Genomic DNA, 22,417 nt, shown 5'->3' on the forward strand with positions numbered 1-22,417 from the left:
AATTCAAATTATGTATATCTAAAGTTTCGCATTCGTACCATTACTGTAGGCTGAGAAAAAAAAATGTGGTGCGTTACTTTCTGGGCGACCCTCGTATAAATTGTATTTACTCTGCTTTTAGGAACATTGGTGAGATCTTGTTTTTTTTTCCATAATGTGATTTAGATCAAAGGGGGGTTTGTGGGAGGGATGAGGAAGACTGCTCTGTGATTGCAGTTTGCTGAGATGTCACAGAGAACTGAATCCTCTGGTGCCCTTGTTCCTGATGCCTCATTTCATCATTGGATTTGACATGCTTGCTGGGAGGCAAACTGCAAAGCCATTGTTTGTGTACCCTCTTTGCTCACTTGCTCAGTAGGAAGGCTTCTAATGGGTGCCATTCTGTGATTGGCTTTCCATTGCAGATCATAAGCAGATAAATCACTGATCCATAAAGGACTAGGGAATTATCTACCTGCTCCCACCCTTCAAATTCAAATGAGAAAAAGCTTGAAGGTCTCCCTTCAGGAGTAGGCTGTGTGATTAGCCTGTGAAAGAAATGGATGAGAAAGCTCAGCTCTCATGCAGGGCTGCTACTGCCCATGAAACAGAGAGCAACAGATGGCTCAAACACTGGGATACTAGCAACATTCCCCATACTGCTGGCAATAGCCAAATGGGCTGGAGTGAGCTCAAGCACAAGGGATTTCTTATCTTCCCTTGGGTTACAGTATAGCCAGTTCCGTATGCCATCTGGTCTTATTTTTTGGGCCCAGTGTGTGGCAGTGATCTTGGATTTCTTGTTCCTTTTTATTTACCTGATCCATCCAATTTGTTGCTCTGCCAGCAACTTGCAGCACTATTGTTCTGAACCACTTGACTGTGTCTATAGTGCTGGATGGAGGATTCCCCTGTTGATCAGCTGGAGGGGTGTTATAGCTGATGTTGATATGTAACAATTTTCATTTTTGTGCATGGGGAAAAACATATTTTCTGCTCACTAGGTATTAGTGGTTTAACCCAGGGCTAAAATATGGTGAACTCTTATTCCACTTTGCTGTCCATAGAAAGAAACTCCCACACTCAACAATGAAACATCATATTCACTGGAATAAAAAAAACCCACTCCCTGATGGAAGGGTCCAAAGTAGCTCCTGCAACTGTTCATGAACAATAAAATGTAAACATAAGTATGTATAAATATTCTTCTGTAGGCATGCACTGTGCATCTGGAATAAGTCTTGTTTCAGAATACAAATACTGAACATTCATCATGGCCAGTTGGCCATAGATTGGGTCTGTGTCAGTTTATGTGAGGTTTACCTTATCAAATCTATATTGGGTTTGGTTTGAATGAGCTTTTTTGAGGGGTTTTTGCAGTCCAGGCTGGGCTTACAAATTGAGGCCTACAAATACAGTGTGTTTGTCTTGATTACAATCTACAGGCAGCAAACTTAACCAGAAAAAGTCAGGGTTCTTTACCTTGTCTCATCTTGATGGGAAGTGCTGCTGTCTCTTCAGTCTTTTCATACATCTGTTCAGTAGGAAGGATCTCCCCCATTGCTGACCTACATTTTTCAGTTTAGTTATTGCTCCTGCCTGAGCTTCACACTGAGGAGAATCCTATCCCATCTCCACCCACAGTTTCATCTTTATCTCCCTGTAAAATATTTATAGAAATAAGTATCTCTCTTGCCACCCTCGCTCCAGGTTCTCTGTGTTCAGTGAGTGCCTTTATGATATCAGAATTATTCTTCCAGACTGTCAAGTCTGTTTATGTTTTAATGGTTGAGTCGAGTGAGAGAAAGTGATGTGCTGGTTGTTGAACTGGATAAATGCTTGTGCCCTTTATGTAGGAAGGCAGTAGATATAATTTGGTCTATCTGTACAGAAAGAAAAAATAACACACTCTGTATTGGACCAATTAAAAGAGTGCAAGTGTTGCAACTTGATTGGAGTTCCATGTTCCCAGGGTACCTCCTTGTAGTTTTGTACAATGCCTCTTCCACGAGGCTGGATGAGGTATCAGATTGTGAGTGTCATTAAGGGCAGCAGAGTGAGTGGGAGAGACTTAACTCATGGACATGAACCACTCTAGGTAGGTCTTCTCTACAAGCTTCTTTCAAAATGGAGAGGAACTGAGGATGGACATGACAGTGGGGCATGCTCAAGTGAACTTCCTGGTGAATTGTGCCCAGCTTTCATTAGTGGGAGAGGTTATCATTTGTATTTCCTGCAAGGGATCAAAATGTCTCAGGTTGGACTAGGCATGTCCAGCCGGAATGAATGTATATAATACTCTGTAGGGATGGTAACTTTTTGTGTGATGTTGCATGCAGGTTATTGTCAGATTCCACTATTCCACTACGACTAGTGGGGAGCTTCCACTAAATATCAAATTGCACCCTTAGGCATTTTTAATGGAAGAGGGAAAAGTAGTTCAGGTTGGTATAATCTAAAGACTAGATTTTTAAATGGGCAGCCTCTTTTGGGCAGGGAACGGAACAATCTCATTATTTTGTTATGTAAATTACTTTGAGAATTGGTTTAGAGCAGGGGTCTCCAAACTTTTTGGCCAGAGGGCTACATCAAATATCTGATGTGGTGTGGAGGGCCAGAAAAAAAATTTAAATATAAAATTTAAATAAATAAATTAGAGATGGAACTTAGATGAGTGAACAAATGAATGAATGGGCTCATTCATTCAACCTCTCTGGCCCTCAGAACACCTTCCAGACACAATCAGAGCACAGTTCTGGTCATGTTCAGTTGAGTGTGCCAGAGGCTTTCAGGGGAAAAGAGGTTGGCTGCGGGCCGGAAAGAGGCTTGCTGCGGGCCACATCTGGCCCCCGGGCCGGGGTTTGAAGACCCCTGATTTAGAGGAAGTATATGCATGTGTACGCATACAGAAAGAGAGAGAGAGAGAGAGAGCGAGCGAGCGAGCGCTTGGCTGCTAAACCTGTCCTAAAGGACCTTCATCTGCTTTAGCATAAACATGCAACGTTTTAGTTCTGTCCATTTTAAAATACACATTGATGATCTGCAAATTTCTTAGGAAGTTGGTGGTGAAACTCAGACTAGAACCCTGTAACCCAGTGAACTTTCGACGATATGCAATAGCTCACAGACTTGGCAATATGAGCGTAACTCTTAAAAACTAGAAGTCGCTGATGCAGGGTGATTGGTTTGAGAACATGCAGATGTTGTGCCAGCCGGGGGCTTTTCTGAGTGGTAGGTTGTTTTAAAGTGAGCACATGCGCACCCACTGTGAACAGACTTGAATGGAAATATGTGGAATCAGTTGAGTATATGCTCCTGCTCTTTGTCATTTGAGACCTGAGTAATAAGAGAGCCTGGCAAACATTGTTAGTGCTTAGAACATACTTAACACAACATGTAAAAATGAAGCCAATCTGCTACTGGAAGACCAGATTCATAATTAATCCGACAAGACCCACCACTGCTTAGACATTGCACATTGGTAGGTATTCCTGCCAGATTCTGGACTGAAAGAGCTCAGTTTGCTACAACTACTGCTATATCCTGAAGCAGTAGTTTGTATTACTTTGCCAGCAACTCACTTGCTTTCACTGCCAAGAGACTTCTCTATCTCCCACAATACTATTGTTTTGTTTCCTTTTAATTCTCCCTGCCTAGAGCTCATGGAAGGGCTTTTCCTTTTCACTTGAGGCCCTGGCATGTATCTGTTCTCTCTGACAGTGTGGTTGTTTATATAAGTCTTTGGGTAGGTCTGGCTAGTTTTCCAGAGCTGAGGAAATACAATGGTAATTCAGTTCCAACCCTGGAACATGGCTAATGGAGAAAAAAAAATGCTTATTTTGCTGCTGGCCTCTCTGTGGTCTTGCAGTCTGCTACCTTTCTTCTCATGTTGGTACTTCTGCTCATTTCCTTGGCCTAGGAGGGCAGGTTGGTTGAATGTAGTTAGTGTTCTTTTACTTGACATATCGCTCAGAGTCTCAACATTTTTTCTTTGTACTCTACTTCTGCTGGGTTTCCTGAGCTCCCATAGAGCTCTTGATCACTCTTTTTTCAAACAGCCCTCTCTCCTTATTAACATAGTCCATGAATTAGCAGAACCTCATAGAGGTACTGTCACATGTGGAGTTCATGGTCAGCCACCTGATATTTGTACTCTACAGGTGTGCCCCCTTATCCACAGGTTTCTGTTCTGGAATCTCCTGTGAATAACTGAAACCATGGATACTGGTGAACGCCTGTCCCTGCAATCGGGGGGGGGGGCACTCTCCTCACCCCTGGAGGGGCTTCTGAACTCAGAAGAGGCCGAGGATGTCTGTCCCTGGGGAATCATTTGCTTCTAAGGCTTCCCGGGTTACCATACCACAAGAGAAAAGCCAGCCAGGACCCCTGAATCACAGCAAAGACCCAGGGGCTTACAGAGGGAGGATAGAACTGTCTCATGCAAGGGGAGAAAGCTTCACCCATGGCAAAACAGATCTTGTCATTTGTGGTGTGTTTTTCTCATGTGCTGATAATGTTTTATAGCAGCCAGTTTGGAGCTCAAGTCTGCAGTCTTTTTCTAGCTCAACAAAAGAGAGGCATGCTGAGACAGAGTACTTGAGGCTTCCTATTATTTGAGGGAAGATTCAGGAAGCACATGACCAATTTTGACAATGCTGCAGGTATGCAGACAAAAATCAGGGATCCTGGCTGGCTTTTCTCTTGTGATGTAGTAACCCAGGTAGACTTTTCAGCCTCACTTTGCAGCTTGTGCACACCATGCATTTGCTTCTAATCTAATTGGCATTGGCAGGCTGCTCTCTATTGTTGGGTGGTTTCAGAGCCTTCCAAATTGGGTTTCCCCCAATCTTTTCTCTGTTAATGGTGGATTTAAAGTTGTTAATACTACCCATCACTCCTTGCTCAAATGTAGTTCTGAATTACATCTGTAGTGATCTGGAAAGTGCAGTGGGAGTGGTTTATCTCAGCATTGCCTTGAAACATTTGAGCCATTAGTTATTTGATTTCTTTGTAAACCACTTTGTGAACTTTTGTTGAAAAGCAGTATATAAATACTGTTAATAATTAATAATAATAACGTTCCTGGGGGGCTGGCAGGCTGCACCAGGATTGCATTGATAATTTACATGTATTTGTGGAGAGTTTTTCCCTTGCACAGAAGAATAGCAGGTGTGTAGGTTTCCTTATCTTTAGCATGGATCATTCATAGGGAAAAATGCACCAGTAGATGTTAGAAAACCCTGTTCTCTTTATAGACTTTAGCACTGACAGCCTGCATTCAGAAAGACAAGACAGTATGTGAATGGAATATGTGTATTTAACACATGTAGAGTGTCCAAGGCCATTCCATGTTCTGGAGGGTAGACAGGACAGTATTCTGTACTTTGTCTCAGAATAGAGGAGATGTGTGCATAGTTATTTATCATATAATGAAGCCTCCACATCTCAACTGTATATATATTAGAGGAGACCATTGGGAGAGCAAATCTCTGTGTATTTGTCTATCCCCTATAACAGAAGGCTTTGTAGTCTGGATTTGAGAGAGACCTGATCTGAAAGACAAACTTTTCCCATATGCACCTTTGTAGCAATGGGCAGCCCAATCCCGAGCTGCCTGGCGCCCAGAGGAACAGTGGTGCCAAAATGACTACCCCTGCATCCAGTGGATGCTAGGCAGCTGCCACCTGCTCCTTGGAGGAAGACCCAAGCTACTCGACTCTGTGCCGACTCTTTCGTGCCATTGATCTCACCCTACTCCTTCCCCCCCGCTCTGCCTTCCCCCTGCCACCACTCACCACTCTGCCACCTGGAGCAAGGAACAAGCTATGGATGAGGTACGATAGACCTCCATCCAGCACTGGCTGAGCGCAGACTGGTGCTGAGCTGGTGCCTGTGCTGAACTTACAGCACGTTTGCGACAGTGTCTGCAGAGGGCTGGCACTGACCCGATAGAATTGGGTCCTAGGATCACCTTCCAAGGTCCTTTTCCAGATTCTCTCACCTTCAGAAGTGAGGCAGATGTTTCCAGGAGAGAGGACCTTTTTTTGTGCTGGCATCTCATCTTTGAAATTTTCCCCGCAGAGATAAAAAGGGATATTAACAAAATGGCTTGGTTTGTTGGGGGAAGGATTGTGGCACTTTCAGCCCAATTCTATCTAGGGTTGGCCTGGCGTGCACACAGAGTTCTGCTGTTATAAAATGGCAGCTGGTGGAGTGTGGAGCACACCATTGGTGGCCATTTTGGGAGCACTGCCACAGGAGCAGGTATGGCAGCAGCAGGGAGGGGGCGAAATGGGACAAGGAAGAGACAGGTCAATGAAAGTGTTGACTCAATGTGCGGCGGCAGTAAAGAAGGCCAATTCTATGCTTGGGATCATTAGGAAAGGTATTGAGAACAAAACGGCTAATATAATGCTGTTGTACAAATCTTTGGTAAGGCCACACCTGGAGTATTGTGTCCAGTTCTGGTCGCCACATCTCAAAAAAGACATAGTGGAAATGGAAAAGGTGCAAAAGAGAGTGACTAAGATGATTACGGGGCTGGGGCACCTTCCTTATGAGGAAAGGCTACGGCGTTTGGGCCTCTTCAGCCTAGAAAAGAGATGCCTGAGGTGGGACATGATTGAGACATACAAAATTAAAGGCCTGGACGCCTTTAAAAGGGGATTGGAAAAGTTTCTGGAGGAAAAATCCATTACGGGTTACAAGCCATGATGCGTATGTGCAACCTCCTGATTTTAGAAATGGGCTATGTCAGAATGCCAGATGCAAGGGAGGGCACCAGGACGCAGGTCTCTTGTTATCTGGTGTGCTCCCTGGGGTATTTGGTGGGCCGCTGTGAGATACAGGAAGCTGGACTAGATGGGCCTATGGCCTGATCCAGTGGGGCTGTTCTTATGTTCTTAAGAGGAGGAATGTGGATGTGGGGAGACTGTGGGAGGGGGTGAATTCAGCGGTGGTGGTGCCTGCTGGATCCGTTTTCCTATTTTCAAACTTCCGGGCCCCCTTTGCCTCCTTGGATATATACCAGTGAAATTGCTGCCACAGGTCCAAGGAGACCCATTGTAGCACAGGAGGCTAATGGAGGGGTAAGGGGATTTAAACCCCCTTTCTGAAACCTCCAATCCCCTCCATGCTAGATACTGCATGCCTTTTTTTTACATGGCACTGGTAGGGGGGAGGGGAGATAGGATTGGGCTCTGCATCTGAAAAGGCAGTAGGAAAGAATGAGAGGTTGATAGTGGGATTTTAAAGTAATTGTATAATTATAAAAGACCCACCAGCAAGGATAATCTATGAAGACCTTGTGCAAATGTTGGTAGGTTAGAACCTATGGACTTTGTGATGTTTGCCTTGACCAGTCTTTGAGCATTGTGTCTGTCTTCCTCAGGATGAGATAGAAGAACTACGTGCTGAGATGCTGGAGATGAGAGATGTCTACATGGAAGAAGATGTGTACCAGCTGCAGGAGCTCCGCCAACAGCTTGACCAAGCTAGTAAGACCTGCCGCATCTTGCAGTACCGCCTGCGTAAGGCAGAGAGGCGCAGCCTTCGGGTGGCACAGACTGGCCAGGTGGATGGAGAGCTCATCCACAGCCTTGAACAAGACGTCAAGGTAAATCTATGCATCCAAGTCTTCCCTCTGTCACAAGAGAGAAGACATTTGACTGGCCTTGGAATAAACAGAGCTGCTTTATATTTTTCAGATCTTTGGTCCATGTGATCTAATGCTGCTTATCAGCGGCTGTCCAGTGCCTTAAGTAGTGGGCTTCTTTATCTTATATATCTTAAATCAATACATATAATTTAACCAGCCATCAGGGATTGAACTTGAGATCTTCTACATGCAAAGCATTTGTTCTGTCTCTGTACCTTCTCTGAGGTATTTAATGTGGCTTGAATAGATCTTTGGGGAAAAATGACTTGCAAATGTCTTGCCTTGACTGAGATCTAGTGCTAAATGGCATATGAACTCTTACCTTTCAGAATAGGTTTGGAAGTGTGTCAGCAACGTTGAATGAGATCTCAGAAGTCAGATAGTGTAGCAGAAACCCCTGCTAATTGGGTAAGAAAACCCCTGCTAATTGGGTAAGAGGCTAATTTTTTTCAAGTGGCTGCTCCTTTTTTTAGCAGGGGGAGAGTAACTGGCCCACCTCACCCCAGCAGTGTCTGTTCTAGTTGCTGTCTGCTGGTATTCTTTTGCATCTTTTTAGATTGTGAGCCCTTTTGGGACAGGGTGCCATTTAGTTGTTTGATTTTTCTCTCTAAACCACTTTGTGAACTTTTAGTCGAAAAGCGGCATATAAATACTGTTGTTAATAATAATAATAATAATAATAATAATAATAATAATAATAGGGTGGGTTGGAAGGGAATGGCAGGATTCCAGTTCTACATAGCGGTCCCCATGATGCGGTCCCCACTTATCCCCGTGATGAACAAAAACAGAATAAAATATGGAAAATAAGCATTTACCAATGGCCACATATTCTTGTGCTGCCTCCACTTCTCTCTCTCTTTTTTCTTGTCTCCTTTCTGTCTACTTTTGAGGGTTGAGCCCCTTGGGGCAAGGTCCTGTCCATGTGACGTGATTATTAATTCACCTAATATACAAATGTCATAAGGACATAAGAACAGCCCCACTGGATCAGGCCATAGGTCCATCTAGTCCAGCTTCCTGTATCTCACAGTGGCCCACCCAATGCTCCAGGGAGCACACCAGATAACAAGAGACCTGTATGCCTTCCCTTGCATCTGCCATTCTGACATAGCCCATTTCTAAAATCAGGAGGTTACACATACACATAATGGCTTGTAACCCGTAATGGATTTTTCCTCCAGAAACGTGTCCAATCCCCTTTTAAAGGCATCCAGGCCAGATGCTGTCACCACATCCTGTGGCATGAAGTTCTACAGACCAACCACACACTGAGTAAAGAAATATTTTCTTTTGTCTGTTCTAACTCTCCCAACACTCAATTTTAGTGGATGTCCCCTGGTTCTGGTGTTATGTGAGAGTGTAAAGAGCCTCTCTCTATCCACTTTATCCTTCCCATGCATAATTTTGTATGTCTCAATCATGTTCCCCCTCAGGCGTCCTGAAGAGGCCCAAACGCCTTAGCCTTTCCTCATAAGGAAGGTGCACCAGCCCAGTAATCATCTCAGTCGCTCTGTTTTGCACCTTTTCCATTTCTACTATATCCTTTTTGAAATGTGGCGACCAGAACTGGACGCAATACTCCAGGTGTGGCCTTACCAAAGATTTATACAACAGCATTATAATATTAGCCGTTTTGTTCTCAATACCTTTCCTAATGATCCCAAGCATAGAATTGGCCTTCTTTACTGCTGCCACACATTGGGTCAACACTTCCATTGACCTGTCCACAACCACCCCAGGATCTCTCTCCGGATCTGTCACAGACAGCTCAAATCCCATCAGCCTATATGTGAAGTTTTGATTTTTTGCCCCAATGTGCATGACTTTACACTTACTTACATTGAAACACATCTACCATTTTGCTGCCCATTCTGCCAGTTTGGAGAGATCCTTCTAGAGCTCCTCACAATCACTTCTGGTCTTCACCACTTGGAAAAGTTTGGTGTCGTCTGCAAACTTAGCCACCAGACTGCTCAATCCTGTCTCCAGGCCATTTATGAACAGGTTGAAAAGCACCAGTCCCAGGACAGATTCTTGGGGTACACTACTTTTCACGTCTCTCCATTGTGAAAATTGCCCATTGACACCTACTTTCTGTTTCTTGGTCTTCAAGTCCAGGAGAGGACCTGCCCTCTAATTCCCTGACTGTGGAGTTTTTTCAGTAGCCTTTGGTGAGGGACTGTGTCGAACGTCTTCTGAAAGTCCAAATATATAATGTCCACGGGTTCTCCCACATCCACATGCCTGTTGACCTTTTCAAAGAATTATAAAAGGTTCATGAGGCAAGACTTGGCCTTACAGAAGCCATGTTGATTCTTCCTCATCTATGCTTGTTCATCTATGCGTTTTGAGATTCTGACTTTGATGAGGCATTCCACCATCTTACCCGTTACAGATGTTAGACTGACCAGCCTATAGTTTCCCGGGTCCCCCCTCTTTCCCTTTTTAAAGATAGGCGTGACATTTGCTATCCTCCAATCCTCTGGCACCGTGGCCGTTTTGAGGGACAAGTTGCATATTTTAGTCAAGAGATCAGCAACTTCATTCTTCAATTCCTTAATAACTCTTGGGTGGATGCCATCAGGGCCCGGTGACTTATTGATCTTTAATTTATCAATGAGGTCTGAAACATCTTCTCTTTTAACCTCTATCTGACTTAATTCCTTGGTCAGGAACGGCCGTTTGGGCAGTGGTATCTGCCCGAGGTCTTCTGCCGTGAAGACAGATGCAAAGAACTCATTTAATTTCTCTGCCATCTCTAAGTCTCCTTTTATCTCCCCTTTCCCTCCTTCACCATCCAGAGGGCCAACCGATTCTCTGGCGGGTTTCCTGTTTCTAACATATTTGAAGAAGCTTTTATTTTTCCCCTTAATGTTGCTGGCCATGTGTTCCTCATAGTCTCTCTTGGCCTCCTGTATCACCGTCTTACATTCCTTTTGCCACAGTTTATGTTCCTTTTTATTCCCCTCATTAGGGCAAGACTTCCATTTATGGAAGGAAGCTTCCTTGCCCTTTACAGCCTCTCTAACTTGATTTGTTAGCCATGCGGGCGCCCTCCTGGACTTAGTCGAGCCCTTCTTCCTTTGCGGTTTACACTTCCGCTGGGCCTCTATTACTGTTGTTTTAAGCAGCCTCCATGCACTCTGGAGAGATTGGACTCTTTTTACGTTCCCTTTCAACCTAACCAGCCTCCTCATTTGAGGGAAGTCTGCTCGTTGGAAGTCAAGGGTTTTTGTTAGAGATTTGCCCGGTATTCTTCCCCCAACATGCATATCGAAATGGATCGCAGCATGATCACTATTCCCCAATGGCTCAATAACATTTACATTTACGTGTCCTAGGAATAATCTTTTCTTGTTGCAGAATTTGAGTATCCTTGATGTCAAACTTTGTTTTGTTGGTTTAGTTCTTCTTAAGGCACAAAAAAGTTGCATCAGAAAGTTGGTGCTTTCTGGTCCAAGTGCAGTTGGTGCAATATCTGAAACTTTATCTGCTTGAACTGCTGTTGGGAGTAGATTTCCTTTAACTCTTAGTTCCAGCCTAGTTCCTGTGTTGTATTGAATTGACTGCCCTGGTATTTTTGGAAAGGGGTTGAGTATTTGCTGGTGCTGGTTGCACACACTGCAGGGTCTTGGCTGGTAAGCTCTAGCCCTCTGCTTTGGTGAATAAATTTAATGATGTACTTTGTAGAACCTTGCAAGGGTTCTGAAATCCCATACTTGCCATGTGGACATAAGAGTTGGTTTTACCTCTGAAAGCTTTGTGTGGGTAGGTGAAAGTTTGAAACTGAAAAATATGGATTTGTCCCAGGCCACCGCAGTGCATTTCACAGCTATTACTGGTTTGGAACCTGGTTTCGTAAGACAGCCTACTTTCAATTGTAACCAAACTTCTGCTTGTACCTGCTTTTCTGTCTTGATTCCTATTCCAGTTTGCTGTCTTTTTCTGTATAGCACAGGCTTTAGGTTTCTGGAGATGAGCTGGGGAGGATTAGTCAGAGTGATATGTTCTTTTGTTAGCTCAGTTTACAGTCATGGTGCTTAGCAGCTGACCAAAGAGAGAAAGACCCTCCCTTGAGCCACTCCAGGGTCTTTGATAGCTCATGATGATGTAGCGACCAGCTGGGTCATGCATGTACTGCTTGAGTGTGGCACTTTCTTGGCATTGCACAGCAACATGCTCTGTAGGAGGAATGTGTCTTCTTTCATTGCCTGTCATGGCTCTTCTCTTGCTGTGGTCCCTTGGCCACCATTCTTTTGCCTGATAGAGGCATTCATCTGGGGCAGAAGCAAAAGCAGTTGGAGCTGGACAGGGAAGGAAAAGAATGTTTAAGATAAGTATTTAGGTGGCTGAGCATGGGGGAATGAGAAAAGAAAGAACTCGGCAAATTAGGCTTTTTGATGAACCAGACTGAGGTGCCTGCATCTTTGGGATTCTTTTTTCCATGCTTACAGAAGTGGAAATATTTTGACTTCAGAGCTTCAGCCCTTGAACATTCCCTAAGGGTGACTTGCATAAACATCCTGCACAAAAAACATTGACTGAAAAACGTGATAAGCTCCAAGCAGTGGATTTAGATGCCTTGCAAATTCCATGTTCTCCTCTTTCCAGTTAATCGTGAACCTGTAAGTTCACCAAAGGAGTTGGCAGTGCCACTTGTAATTCCACAGAGGCTCACGTGATTCTCCATGGTTATGCTTAGACTTGAGAACAGGTGGAATTCTGCCATTTTATTACAGGTGGCAGAGATCTGGCGTTTGTGTTACATTTGTTCTCTGGAATGGCAGCAAGTGAAATAAGATAGGTTCCTAAGCAGTAAGAGGAAGCCCAATCATCTCCCCTGCTACTCCATATCATGTAGCATGCCACAGAGGTGCATGCTGTGGTGGTGGTGGAGAACTAGGAAGCCTGTGAGAGCCTTACCTCTCTATAGGCCTCCTGATGACCTGAGTCCCTTCAGAACTATACCTGTTATGTAACTGGTGTAAGTTCAAGGAGAGCAATGGGGCTATGCAGGCCAAAAAATGGGGGATAAGAACAGGTGTATGTGAATGCTGCCAGCAACTATTTAAATTTTCTAACAAAACCAAAGGAGTGCAGAGTGTTTTCCCTAGCCAGATTCAACGCTTTCCCCTCAAATGAAAGCCAGGTTCAGTGCTCAACAATCCAAAGTATGTTGTTGTGGTTCAGGTTCTATTGAGACACTCCCTCGTATTTTATTAAACTGTGATTACTATTCTGATCTATTTATCAGAGCCATTATTTATACCCTTTTAAAAGTCTTTTAGCGGGTCTGAAAATGATGTGGTTAGACATTTACTAACCAGTAGAAATGAGAGTTTAACTATCATGGCAAAGTACTTTTATTGTATGTATTCAAGAATTGTACTTTTATTGTATGTATTCAAGAATTGTCTCAAGAAGTTGAACCTAATGTACATGGTAAATTCTCTGTTCAACATCCTGGTTTTATTGTTAATGCCAATAAAGGTTTTGATTTGATTTGATTTGAATGCTGCCAAATTCACCCCTTCCTTCCCCAACACTCACCCCGTCGCCCCCTGAAGCACCCTGTTACTCCTTGAAGAATCAGTATGCAGCACTGCTGATTATCTCCTGTCTGGAACCTTCAGTTTCAGCTTTGTGCTCTAGCTCCTGTCTTTTCTCGCCCCTGCTTTTCGAGAGTAGGTGCGGCAGTTTCTCCACTTACATTGGCAGATCACTTTTTGGAGACTTTGCTTTTGTATCATTGCAGTGAGAAGCTGAGCAAAATCTGAGACTGAGCCAAGTGGAGGCCTTTTACACAAAAGAGCAGATCCGCTGCCAAGTGCCCCAGGCACCAAAAAATGACTGATCCTGGAAATGATGCATGCCATGAGTGACTGGCGACAGTCTCCACCCTAGCATCCTATGCTTAACTGCTCTATAATTAAGAGGATACTCTTGCACACAGGTGTTTAAGAATAAATATAGCCACCACCCATATCTGTTGGGTTCCTGTAAAATGTGTTCTTGTTGTGAGAAGCACTGGAGTGAGATGAGATTGCTGCATTGCTGTGCAGGGATTTAGTTTAGGATCAGGTTATAAAATGTACCTGGGTCATATCCTACTATTTCTCTCTAAATTCAGAGGCATATGAGAGAAAGCAAGCTGGTGCTATGTTAACTTGAAGGCAAAAACCATCCTCTGATATTGCTGTCCCTTCACCCTGCAAGTGATATTCAATGAGATATTCTTTCTGAACTTGAAGGTTCTACATTGTCATTGATGACTTCTCCTCCTCCATGAATTTGCCTAATCCTGCATGAAGCCATCTGTGGCAATGGAGTTAGATTCCAGAGGTTTCTGCCATCCTAACATGAGTAGGTCACGAACATGTTGATGCACTGTGACTTTGTATATGTGCTTTCTCCACTTCAGAAGCTGCTCTTCTGCAGTTAGGACTTCCTGTAGATGAAATCTGTGTGTGAAGTTTCCTAGGATCACAACCACCAATGGGCTAATGCTACAAGCCTGTACACTCTTTCCTGGGAGTAAATCCCACTGAACACAATGAGATTTACTTCTGAGTAAACCTGTATAGGATTGTGTTATAAATTACTTACCTGCTGTGCGCTCACATGCATGCACCTGTATCCGGCCAGGTCTGAGTATGAGCACCACAGCTGATGTTTTGTTATATTGGAATAGGTTGAATTGGAAGCAGCATCCAGAATTCAGAAATGTGGCCTTTCTATTGTTCCTCACTCTTTTATGTCACCTAACTAGGTCACTGCTTGAATTGGTTCTCTGAGCTGGATGTGGTGTGATAGCTCCCAGATGGATGTCAGGCTGCATATTTTTCTTCTCCCCCTAACAGCTGCCTCTTGGTTGCCTCAGCATGAGCCACAGTAGTTTTTGATTTACTCATAACAGTGGGTAGTAAGTGTAGCTTTTTTTCTTTTTGGTGATGTTGCTAGATCTCTGTTTCCATCCCAGTATCTGTGCTGCCATTTGGCCTCTTCTAGCTCAGTTCCCAGACTCAGGGTGCAATTGGGGATTTGTATAAACAACTGCAAAAGGTGAAGCACAGGGCAACTCCCACCACCAGTGGGTCAAAGCACACCCTTTCTCCAACCTGCCCTGTCCATCATGATTGCTTTGGTAGTATACTAGGCATATGCCCTTTAGCCTTCACATTTGTTGTGCTCCAGAATCCTCACCAGTGTATCTCCCAGATAGTCCAATTCTGCACATTTCAGCTGAAGGGGCCATGCCAGGCTTTTTTTTTCCATTGGTTTGAACAGAGGAAATGAAATCATGTACCTTAGAAAACTACTGTTGGGGATCTCCTGCAGGGATGGGCATTTTTTCATCCAGATACAGAAGTGGGGAGTTGTAGTACTACATCACAGCAAAGAAACAAACAAAAATTCTAAACATTTCTCTAGTTTCTTGATGATATAATGTCTGGATATGGGTGTACTGTATTCAGATGTACATGATTTTAGTGGTGAGCCTGTTAATGGAAGAACTCTCCCCATGTTTTGGGAACATGAACTATCTTCACTCCTTGGTCAAGTTCAAGAAGCACCTGTTCTTCTGGTCTGAAATCAAACTTATTGGTTAGTTCTTATACCAGTCTCAGGTCAGCTTTCCCCTTCTTGGAGCAGTTTGTCAAATGTGAAAAAACCCTGAGATTTGATCAGATAAATGTGCAAGGCATTTGAAGGAAAAGAAATAAAAACCAAATGCATAAGTGGATGGTGTAGTTGAACATTGGGTGAAAGGGGGAAGAGGAAGAGGCAGTTGGCATTCAATTTGGGGGCTCTACATTCCAGGAGTCTAGGGGTGGGTGGTGGAAGCAAAACTCTCCCCCCAGCAGAAAAACTTGCTACTTTTGCAAGAATGTTTTTGCAGGTGTTCAGCTTCAACCTGCTATAGCAGAGGTTCTCAAACTGGGGCATTGTGATGCCCCAGCCTGAGAAACCCTGTCTCTGGTCCCTTAAGGGGCAGGGGAAGGGAGACAGCAGTAATGCAATCCTCAGGTTCACACTGCTGCTGGGGAAGGTAAGGTTTTCTTTTTCTTTCTTTTTTTTAACTTACCTGCAGTTAGTACAAGAGTCCTAGGGAACCTTCTACAGGGCTCCCATCACCTCCAAATATCTAAAATAAGAAAAAAGGGGCACTTCCAGTTTTTATCTTGAAACAGAAACTGCCCTTTTCGGGTTATTTTAGTTATTTAGATCAGGGGTCTCCAAACCCCGGCCCGGGGGCCAGATGCAACCTGCGGCAAGACTCTTTCTGGCCTGCAGCCAGCCTCTTGTCCCCTGAGAGCCTCTGGCCCACTCAACTGAGCACAACTGGAGTTGTGCTCCAGACATGGTTGTGTCTGTAGGGTGTTCTGAGAGCAAGAGAGGTTGAATGAGTGAGCTCATTTGTTCATTTATTCACTCTTCTAAGTTCCATCTCTAATTTATTTAAAATTTTATATTTAAGTTATTTTTCCGGCCCTCAACACTGCACCAGATATTTGATGTGGCTCTCTGGCCAGAACGTATGGAGACCCCTGGTTTAGAGGCTCAGGGAGCCCTACAGAGGGCTCCTCAGACACCCCCCCAACCCCTAGAACCCCTGCGCTGGCTGTAGGCAAGTAGAAAAAAAGCACCCTCTTGTCCCTGGCAGCAGCGTGATCCTGGACATCGAATTGCTGCCTTGACCCCTCCTCCACACACATTTATCGCAGGTCTCAAACTCCCAAAGAGTTTGAGACTCCCAAAGAGTTTGAGAACCAAGGTACTTTAGCTTTGATCATACTTGCAACCCAATCCATATTGCAGTAGCAGAGCCAGAGCTGGAAATACTGCAAGGTTCCAAAACTCACCGTGTAAGCTGCCCCTTCCCCTCGCTCTTGGAGCCTGCCCAGGGGCAAAAGCAGTGTGGAGGAGATGCCTATGCATTGCTTTTGCTCCCCAGAATGGCCCTGAGAGCGATGGGGAGGGGCAGCTTACATGGCGCACTTTTCACAGTGTGCCAGTGAAGCACAATGATCAAAACAGGCTTTGAAGCTTAGCCATCTAGTCCATCTCCCTCTTTGTTTCATGGTATAGCAAAAGGTCATTCTTGTAAAGTTCAGTTCTTTCTTCCGAGTGAGGAGCCTCTCCTGTTTCTGAGATGTGATAAGAGAGTTCCTGTGACCTGGCTCTCAGACAGACTCGTATACTAATTGCTGAAGTGGCCAAGCAGTCTGCGTTCCCATGGGCCAGAATTTATTTACTGAAGAATGTTTGTGAATATGAAGGTCATCAGCATTGTGGCACCTTATGAAGCTTCCTGTGGGCCCAGTCCTGTCCAGCTTTCCAGCAAGGGCAATGCAGCCCTGAGGTAAGGGAACAAATGTTCCCATACCTTGAGAAGGCTTCCATAACTGCCTCCCCACCACAAGATGCAGTTTATGCCCCATTGGCAAGACTGCACAGGCACTGGAAAACTGGATAGGATTGGGTGCTGTGTCTTTAGATGGGAGAGAGTTAAAAGAACACCCTTAATTCAAGGTTTGATTATTCCATGGAACAGACAGTAAAGCTATCCTGTGCCTCCTGTTTAACATATTGGGCTTGAAATCCTATAACATTTTTGGGGGAGTAACATTGAACACCATGGGACATACAGGTCCAGCCTATTTATATACTGATTTTTTATACACGGATTTGACTCAACACTAATGGCTCCTGCAAATGAGAAGGAACGTGCTGATCCCTGGAGAAGGGGAAAATGCACCCCTTTAAAATCAGTTTAAAAAACTGAACAGTCCTTTTACAATAGCCTCCTTAATGAGAGAGAGAAAGAGAGAGAGAGGACTTGTTGTTGGCAACCTTCAGTCTCGAAAGACTGTGGTATCGAGCTCTGGATGGTGGTTCTGGAAAAGCGTCTAGTGTGGCTGAAAAGGCCGATTCAGGAGTGACAATCCCTTCCACACTGGGAGCACGTGTAGTGTATCCCTGGTCTGTCTCCCTGGCTGTGGGCCTTCCTTCTTTGCCTCTTTGCCTCGGTCTGTTGGCCAAGTGTTTCTTCAAACTGGGAAAGGCCATGCTGCACAGCCTGCCTCCAAGCGGGCCGCTCAGAGGCCAGGGTTTCCCACCTGTTGAGGTCCACTCCTAAGGCCTTCAGATCCCTCTTGCAGATGTCCTTGTATCGCAGCTGTGGTCTACCTGTAGGGCGCTTTCCTTGCACGAGTTCTCCATAGAGGAACCATCATCCATTCTCATGACATGACCAAGCCAACGCAGGCGTCTCTGTTTCAGCAGTGCATACATGCTAGGGATTCCAGCTCGTTCCAGGACTGTGTTGTTTGGAACTTTGTCCTGCCAGGTGATGCTGAGGATGCGTCGGAGGCAGCGCATGTGGAATGCGTTCAGTTTCCTCTCCTGTTGTGAGCGAATCGTCCATAACTCACTGCAGTACAGAAGTGTACTCAGGACGCAAGCTCTGTAGACCTGGATCTTGGTATGTTCCGTCAGCTTCTTGTTGGACCAGACTCTCTTTGTGAGCCTGGAAAACATGGTAGCTGCTTTACCGATGCGTTTGTTTAGCTTGGTATCGAGAGAAAGAGTGTCGGAGATTGTTGAGCCAAGGTACACAAAGTCATGGACAACCTCCAGTTCATGCGCAGAGATTGTAATGCATGGAGGTGAGTCCACATCCTGAACCATGACCTGTGTTTTCTTCAGGCTGATTTCAGTCCAAAATCTTGGCAGGCCTTGCTAAAACGATCCATGAGCTGCTGGAGATGTTTGGCAGAGTGGGTAGTGACAGCTGCATCATCGGCAAAGAGGAAGTCACGCAGACATTTCAGCTGAACTTTGGACTTTGCTGTCAGTCTGGAGAGGTTGAAGAGCTTTCTGTCTGATCTGGTCCGGAGATAGATGCCTTCTGTTGCAGTTCCAAAGGCATGCTTCAGCAGGACAGCGAAGAAAATCCCAAACAACGTTGGCGCAAGAACACAGCCCTGCTTCACTCTGCTATGGATGTCAAAGGGGTCTGATGTGGAGCCATCAAAGACAACAGTGCCTTTCATGTCCTTGTGGAAAGATCTGATGATGCTGAGGAGCCTGGGTGGACATCCCATCTTGGGGAGAATCTTGAAGAGGCCATCCCTGCTGACCAGGTCGAAAGCCTTTGTGAGATCTATGAAGGCTATAAAGAGTGGCTGTCATTGTTCCCTGCATTTCTCCTGCAGTTGTCTAAGGGAGAATACCATATCAGTGGTGGACCTGTTGGCTCGGAATCCACACTGCAATTCTGGATAGACGCTCTCTGCAAGTATCTGGAGCCTCTATAGTGCAACTCATACAGCTCAGTGACGATTATCTCTTTGCAGCACTTTAGGATTTCAGCAGGGATGCTGTCTTTCCCAGGTGCCTTGCCAAAGGCAAGGGAGTCCAGGGCCATGTGAAGTTCTTCTAGGGTTGGTTCACTGTCAAGCTCCTCCAACACAGGCAGGCACTCAATGTTGTTCAGCGCTTCTTCAGTGAGAGAGGGCAGCTGACTGACAATCCATCAATCCTTCTCTCTCCAGGCTACACCTCCCTTCCCCCTGAGCACATGAAAGAAAGATACTTTGCATTGGTGAAGGGAAGGGTCAGAGTGAAGCATTTCTAAGCACCTTGAGAGAGACTGATTGTTGGATTGTCTCTTAATGACTATCTTAACATCACAAAGGTCAGCAAGGCTGTTTTTAAATCACCAGAGCAAAGAAACTTTGTTTTTTAAATGGATTTGCTGTAGTGCTGTAGTGTTTTTGCCATCCACATAAGTGCTTGGAACAGAACCCACAGGAATAATTAGTCTCAACCTCTACTTCTAATCAGGCATGCCTAGGATTGCATTAATCTGACAGCCTTAGTTTAAATGGACCCCTCAGTGCTAAATAGCAGGAGGTTCAGTTTAGATTGTACAACAGTTTCCAGTTAATGAAGTTTCATTCTATATGAGGGTTCTGATACTAGGCTGACCCACTAAAGGAAGCTTGAATGCTTTTCCTAGGTCTGTCTCCGTTATAGAACATTGTATGAATGTTAGTGCCAAAGCCTTTTTTATTACCCTTTACCATCAACTGAGAATTTTGACGTTTTCATGCCCTCAGTTATTGTATCAGGAACTGTGAATAGTGCTGCTGAAATCTGTAGGTTGCTCATTGCCTCACTGATGTCTGCCTCTGTGAAGCTATTGGCAACTTGTCTGTCTAGTCTTATCCTGAGCTGCCCTGCAAGGTGCAGTGGTACCAATGTGGCCACTACTGCATCCCGTAGGCTGTGGAGGAGAGTTAAGTAAATAAATGTTGTACTTGCCTCCCTGGTCTCCAGTGGGCCTACTCTTTTACTGGTGTAAATCTGGTAGGCCTAAGGGGGCATTTGGGGCCCAGGCTGGGGGCTTTGGATCTTGCAGGTGCTGGTGCTGCTGCTGCTGCTGAGATCCACCCTGACCCAGCCTCCTCCCCATCCCACCACGCCCTGACGTCACCTGTGCAACAGAGGTTTGGCAGTTTACTGTTGCAAGCCACAGTCCTGGCCATTTGCACTAAGGCAGCTGTGCAGAGCTTCTGCCATGCCAGCAGCCCGTGGGATGCAATAGCAAATTACGAGATATGCCAGCATATCCTGCCTATAGGATTACATCATAAGCATGCACTTTGACTTTTTCTCCATGTTTTTTACTTTGATCAATTTTTTTTGAAATCCAGAATGACTGAAAGGAGAAAGACTAGGGAGAATAATGTAGCACTTGCTTGCTTTCTGTTTTATGCCTGTGGGTTCTGAGAGAAGTGGTAAGAAGTGATCATAGGTGTATCTTAACGTGCTGGTGGCAGGTATTTGCATCTAGATTCCCTATATAATTTATATTCAGAGCTGTTTCTGAAACCTGCTGATGCACATATCTGAGACTTACTGATGCCCCTGGTAAACATGAAACATGTTTTGTATATGACAGGTGTTCCCTCCCCTGAGCCCAGTTGAGCTGGTGCTGAGAGCTCCACTGTGAACAGGAAATGTGTTTTGCGAAAGTCCTAATTTTCTGGGTTGTGCAGCAAAGCTTAAAAGAATAATGCAGCTGAAGCCCTGCTGAATACTGATGCACTTTGAATGTTATAAGGAAGGGAGCATAGAAAGGATGTACAACCAACTTATACTCCCTCATTCTGTTGTGCAAACATAGAGAGATGTGTGTACTTTCAGTACAGGCACAGCTCATGCATTCCTCTGCTGAGGAGATGCATGAATCCTTTGCCCATCAGCCAGGAGCATGACTCATATGTACTTCCTCTTTTAGTATTTTCCAGTTACTGTGTGAAGCCACCCTATGTTCACAATATTGTGGCATCCTTTATCAGGACCAACTCAGAATGCTTTATCCGTTTAGAAGTGAAGGGAAAGCCTTACTAGGAGGTGGGAAAATTTGCCTTGATATGCTTTTGATAGTGCAACTCAAAGTTTTAAAAATAAAAGTAGTGCAAGCTAATTAGTTATCACTACATAAAGTATAGATTCTGCTTGAGCTGTTCAGTGCATTTTGGAAGAAAACCTCTCTCTCTCTCAAAACATTTGGGGAGCTGTTTTTAGCCTAAAAAGTCCTTTCCTGAGTCAGATGAGCATTTTGAAAAGTGGCTCTTAGAATGGGATATAAAACAAGGAACCTTGCTTTTGAATGATGATCATTTTGGAGCATTGCACATCAGGTCTAAAGACCTGCTGCTCATGCTGCTCTTTGCTCTATCAACAGGTAGCCAAAGATGTCTCTGTACGGCTCCATAATGAACTAGAGGCAGTGGAGAAAAAACGGATTAAGCTGGAGGAAGAGAACGAGGACTTGCGTCAGCGGCTCATTGAGAGTGAGTTGGCTAAGCAAGTGCTGCAAAATGAGATGGACAAACTGCGGGAGGTAAGTGAAATTCCTTGGGGATATTTATGCATTTACCTTTGTATTTCATCCTTTGTCTCAGGAGCTTAAAGCAGCACTGGGCCTCACAACGAGCTAATGAAATGAGTTAGGCTGAGAGGGTTTGGGCTGTGACTGAAGGGAGATATGAACCTGGTATGTTTATATCCAAGTCTACATGTCTAGCCACTATGCCACTGAGTAAATCACCAGCTATTTGCCAAAATTCCTCTGCCGTGTTTTCATTTCAATTCCAAATTTTAAAGAAGGTGAGAGATTGCTCCAAACAGGACATTCTTCAGAATCCACAGTAGGTGCCCAGACTCCAAGGTTGCTCATCATTTTTTAGATCACATTTTGAAGTGTCTTATGGTTTCTCATGCAAAATTAGTGTGTTGGTAAATTAATTTCCAGGTGAAAATCACTGTCATTTCGGGTTTTCTGAAATGCATAGCATGGCCTCCCAGATGTTCTAAGGACTGCTTCCCCTATGGCATTTCCTAAATTGTTAAATATATATATATATATTAACTGAAAAATGGCAAAAGACACATATCTGTCTTGTGTGCAGATAACAGGATGAGTGTCCAAGATGCATGCCTACCTAAGCTGCCCATATAAGTTTTAACAAATGTGTTTCTCAGATTGGTATCCAACCACTAGCAAAGATGGAATTTTTGACAATTCCTTCACATTTCTTCTACTGTTGTCTTAATGTAATACCCATTTTGCGAGTGAAAGCAGGGAAAGTGCAGGAGATGGCCCTTAGGACTAACTGGCACCAGGCTATCCCCAGAACTATGTTGTGCCGTGGTCTAGCTCTGCACCATATTAAATGGACCTCTCTAAATAGAGAGCCTATA

At 44.5% G+C, this 22,417-nt stretch overlaps 1 protein-coding gene across 2 annotated transcripts in view; it reads left to right on the top strand.

Annotated features, from left to right (window-relative positions):
- Positions 1 to 22,417, top strand: part of MTCL2 (microtubule crosslinking factor 2) — a 103,308-nt gene that overhangs the window by 27,505 nt on the left and 53,386 nt on the right. For both annotated transcript variants that reach the window (XM_066624099.1, XM_066624098.1), the window contains exons 2-3: positions 7,370 to 7,594; positions 21,399 to 21,557. In XM_066624099.1, coding sequence (XP_066480196.1) covers positions 7,397 to 7,594; positions 21,399 to 21,557 — 357 coding nt within the window. In that variant the 5' untranslated portion in view covers positions 7,370 to 7,396. The remainder of the gene's footprint in view (positions 1 to 7,369; positions 7,595 to 21,398; positions 21,558 to 22,417) is intronic.

Source organism: Tiliqua scincoides, chromosome 4 (assembly GCF_035046505.1).
Source record: "Tiliqua scincoides isolate rTilSci1 chromosome 4, rTilSci1.hap2, whole genome shotgun sequence".
Lineage (NCBI taxonomy): Eukaryota > Metazoa > Chordata > Lepidosauria > Squamata > Scincidae > Tiliqua > Tiliqua scincoides.